At 44.0% G+C, this 4,512-nt stretch overlaps 1 protein-coding gene across 1 annotated transcript; it reads left to right on the plus strand.

Annotated features, from left to right (window-relative positions):
• Positions 1 to 3,268: 3,268 nt before the first annotated feature.
• LOC147464360 (uncharacterized) lies at positions 3,269 to 4,052 on the plus strand. Its single transcript, XM_086509011.1, has 3 exons — positions 3,269 to 3,323; positions 3,408 to 3,524; positions 3,820 to 4,052. Exons 1-3 carry the CDS (start codon positions 3,269 to 3,271, stop codon positions 4,050 to 4,052), a joined length of 405 nt encoding a protein of 134 aa, XP_086365137.1.
• Positions 4,053 to 4,512: the final 460 nt, after the last annotated feature.

The raw sequence follows: 4,512 nt of genomic DNA on the forward strand, positions 1-4,512 counted from the left end.
GCATTTAGGTACATTTGATACTTCATTGGTAGTTGTGTAATGCATTTTGGTAATACATCTTGTAATTTTGGATTGTGCATAGAGTCGAAGGTTTCCCTTGTACATCAACATCCTTCATCTTTGGTGCATACAATACTCTTTGGCACCATTGACTACTGTAGGATTGGCTTTGGTACCCTTTCATGGTCTCCTTGGTGCTTATAAACACTACCCTAGCTAATTTTGGTAAGACTTCTACCTAAATTTGGTAGTTTTCTTTGTCTAGGTACTGCTCGAGGCTTCCTTGATATACCACCAATCATAGCTTTCTTTGGGACTTTATTGGCATCTCCCTGGTCTTTGGTGCATACAATAGTGTTTGGTACTTTTAATGATTGTAGGGCTATCTTAGGTACTTTTCCATGGTCTCTTTGGTATTTATAGGTACTACCTCCCACTGTATTTGGTATTGCTTCTAGCTAGCTTTGGTATGTTTACTTTGTCTTGGAAGTGGCTGAGTACTTAGACATGTAGGATGGCGTAGCCTTGGTGCTTTTTTGTTATCGTATCAAATCTAGATTTGACTAGAAGATGCCTTAGTATGTTCTTGATCTCATTGGTGTATAAGTACCCCCTTTGACTCTTTGGTACTCTTTTTGGTAGTTTTTGTAGGTACTTTTGGTCCTTTTCATTTTTTTGGTAGATCCTTGGACCTTATCATTATAGGATGGGACCGCTGTCAAGGGATATGTGTTCGAAACGTGAGCCGGGAAGGTGTCGGGCCTCAGGTTGTGGGAGGTGTCAAGAGAACAAGAACAACTGGTGAAAAAGGCTCTGTCAATCACCGTAACCTTCAATTAATCAATTTAAGGTCTGAGTACATTCTATAGGCAATAGCCAAGTCGGGTTGTTAACAGCATCGACACTTAGGTTCACTGAAATCAAGGAGTTTAGACTCCCGTTACAATTACCCGGGCCGTTAACGGCTCCGTGATTTAACAAAAAGGATTAAGTAAGTTTAAGATGTCGTTGATGATCAAAATTTTCCTCCATGTCGTATTTCCATGCTTTGAATGTGTTTGAACTCTATATATTTGCATTGCTTTCTATTGCTGAGCTCGAGAGATCTTTCCTTCTTCAAAGAGGACGATAGAGAGAGAGATTTCTTTCTAGCCGAGTACGAGAGCGAGAGAGAGTGCTTGGCTTCACCTTTTCCGGCTCTCGCATGCCTAACCTTCCCTTCCCATAATCCTCACAATCCTTCTTCCTATTCTTCCCTATGCCTTCTTGCTCTCTTTTTGTTGCATCAAGGTCGAGAGAGGGAGAGAGACATGTCCTCTCTTTGGTTTTCAAGCACGAGGGCGAGAGAAAGCCTTCATTTGGTCCTCCCTTCTTCTCAGATTTTCTTACTTGAGAGAGCGAGAGAGAGAGAGAGTATATATCCTTTGCCTTGCCTCTCGATGCTTTGTAGTATCCGACAATGAGCCGAGAGCGAGAGAGATTCCTTCTTGCTTCGCTTTAAGCTTCCTCCTCCTTCTTCTTCTTCCTTCGTTGTCTTCGTGCTATCTTTTTGTTGCATCAAGGTCGAGAGAGGGAGAGAGACCCGTCCTTTCTTTGGTTTTCAAGCACGAGGGCGAGAGAAAGCCTTCGTTTGGTCCTCCCTTCTTCTCAGGTTTGCTTACTCTAGAGAGCGAGAGAGAGAGAGAGAGTATATCCTTTGCCTTGCCTCTCGATGCTTTGTAGTAGCTGACAATGAGCCGAGAGCGAGAGAGATTCCTTCTTGCTTCCCTTTAAGCTTCCTACTTCTTCTTCTTCTGTTGTCTCTTGCTTTGCTTGGAATAGCCCTCTTCATGCAAAAGAGAGCCTATAAATAGCATGTACCCCTCCCTTCACTGGCACCGTTGCTATTGACGTGGCACGGGACTCCCCTCCCTATGACATGGCGGGGCCGTGGATGTCGAGCGCATGAAAGTGACCGGGGAAGGCTCCGAATCTGAGCACCATGGCGTTCTCATCAACTCCCGTTTCTTGCACGTTGCTGTCGGAGCATCATGGTGCCCAGGGTGAGTACTTTCTTCTCCTCCATGCTGCCTGCACGCTGCCTCAGGCCCTCGCCATATTCTTTCCCCTCTATTTTTCGCTCCCATCCACACTTCAGCCCTTAATTTCTTTAATGGGTGGCCGTTGGCCATGACCCTTCAACCTTGGGCGGCCACTTAATTCAAGAGCACCACATTTGGGCGTACATATCGATCGAGGCATTGCCTCCATGACATCATTTCCCAACATCCCCTGACTAGCAATATCACCTTGAATTCTGCTGCCACCTTGTGTGTCAATGCCACCACAACCTTCTCAAGATGCAAGTATAAGTGATTGCATTTGGTGAAAGAATTTCCCTTACACTTGGTTAAAACAATCAACGCTTCTAAGTCGCAGCCCTTTTTGGCATAATCCGCAGTCATTGCATTCCAAAATCTGATTAAGAGCCAAAAACTCCCAGATGGCACTCCGACCTAGCCGACTAGAGTGGCACTGAACCAGCCCCCAGTGAATCTTTAACGACCAATAACTTGGCAGCTGAAACCTCGGATCACTGATCTGAAAAGACCGACGCGCTCCACAAAGTGAGCACTTCGGGCCCATGCATTCATTTCATTTATGTCCCCTCAACTGCAGTTACCCAATCTGGTACGGATCTGCAATCGACTTAAACTTCAAACTACCATAACTTCTTCATCGTAGCTCCAATCGACGAGCCGTAAAGACAGGCCGGTAGAGCACTTCAAGAACTATATTTCTAATCATAAACTCCCGTTGGTGCTCACTTCAAACATACTCCCTTTTTAGAATCACCAAGGCATCAGTTACCCTTTTAAACCGCATTTGACATATATTCAGCATTAAACTTGGCATGTTACCAGGCCCTGAACAATGTTCATTAATCATGTAAGCTTCAAACAAACTTGATGTGCATTTTTTCGGCATCTTTCTTAGCATGGGAGTGGAGCTGCACGACCCTGCTCTTGGCATAGTGCCAATCTTTAGTCTTGGTACCTTTCCATAGTTTCTTTGGTAGTTTTTAGTTCCTGCCTTCTAGTTTTTTTGGTACTGTCTTAGTTGCATTGGTGCTCCCTTGATATACCACCAATCATAGATTTCTCTAGGACTTCCTTGGCATCTCCTTGATCTCCTTGATGTTCATTAATCATGCAAGCATCAATAACTCCCTCTCCGCTTTAGTGCACTTTTGCGCACTAGTGGCACATGTGTTAAAGAGGGGTGTGGCATGGTAATTCCTATAGTGGGAAAAGGGTATATCAATGGGCATTATAATGTGAAGGGTAGGTTGGCACTGTTTTCTATACATTGAGGCTTTCTACTTTCGGATGACAATGTTGATTGGTGAGTCATTTTTGATTATGCAGATGAGGAAGATGTGACACTTGTAAGCCAATATGTGCAAGGAACAGACACGATGGGTGTGAAGAATGGTGGGCTTGGACCAGCAAAGGTTTCTGCTAAGGATGTGGAAGACCTTGCCAGTATGAAACGGGTTCAAGACGTCCTCGCGGACTTGGAATCTGGTTGGAGGAAGGAGAAAGTGGAGGGGCAAGATGTGTACACAATGGGTGGAAGACAAGTGGTGGATATTGCTATGGAGAAGAGGGAGGTTGTTGAAGGCCAGGATAGTGTTGGAATGAATACTATTGAGTTCTATGCAATTGGACGTCGACAAGCCACATGACAAGAAAACAAAGTTTGATGAACCCTCTGCAATTAACAAGGTGCTTCTAACTACAGCTGAGGCTATGGGTGGCAGGAAAGGTGTTGTTGAAGAGAATGGCGAGGGAGTGGCCGATGGTCTTAAGAAAGTGGACAATAGTGAGGATGGTGCTAAAGGTGGGACTGCTGAGAAAAATGTAAACAATGAAAAAGTTCAAGATAAGGTGACTGATCCGATTGATGTGGACATGGACGCTACTTGTCCAAAAAAGGTGGTTGGCGCGATGCCGACATCTCCAGATGATTTCACCTTGTCGAACTTGTTGTCTGCAGTAGGAAGAAAGTGAGTCCGTGGACGTGCCAATAAGTCCCATGCTTGAAAACTTTAGCTTATGCCTACCCTTGTAATTGATAGTCTGTGTCTTGATGTCATGCGCTGAGATTATATTCTAGTCTCCATCTATTACCATATGTTTTAAGTATAGGTTACAATTTCCTTTTTATATTCTGCTCTCTTGTGGTAGACTTTGGCCCTTTGATCTTTGAATTGACCCTGTAAGTAAGTTGTTGTAGTATCTTCATTGTGTGCTAATTGAATCAAAATATTATTGGCACTATAGAAATTGATTCGTGGTGGCTAAAGGAAAAATCGGCTGACATAGACTTGCCAAAAGATGGTATGCCTATAGGCAAGCAATTGATTGTATTTGATGTGAATGGTGTGCTCTTAAAGAGCTACAACTAACCACCGAAGATGCAGATTTTGTACCTCTCCCAACGGAGGTGAGACCATTTGTATATCTTCTG

The sequence above is a fragment of the Adiantum capillus-veneris genome, chromosome 1, assembly GCF_014529385.1.
Source record: "Adiantum capillus-veneris isolate H3 chromosome 1, ASM1452938v2, whole genome shotgun sequence".
NCBI classification, from domain to species: Eukaryota; Viridiplantae; Streptophyta; class Polypodiopsida; order Polypodiales; family Pteridaceae; genus Adiantum; species Adiantum capillus-veneris.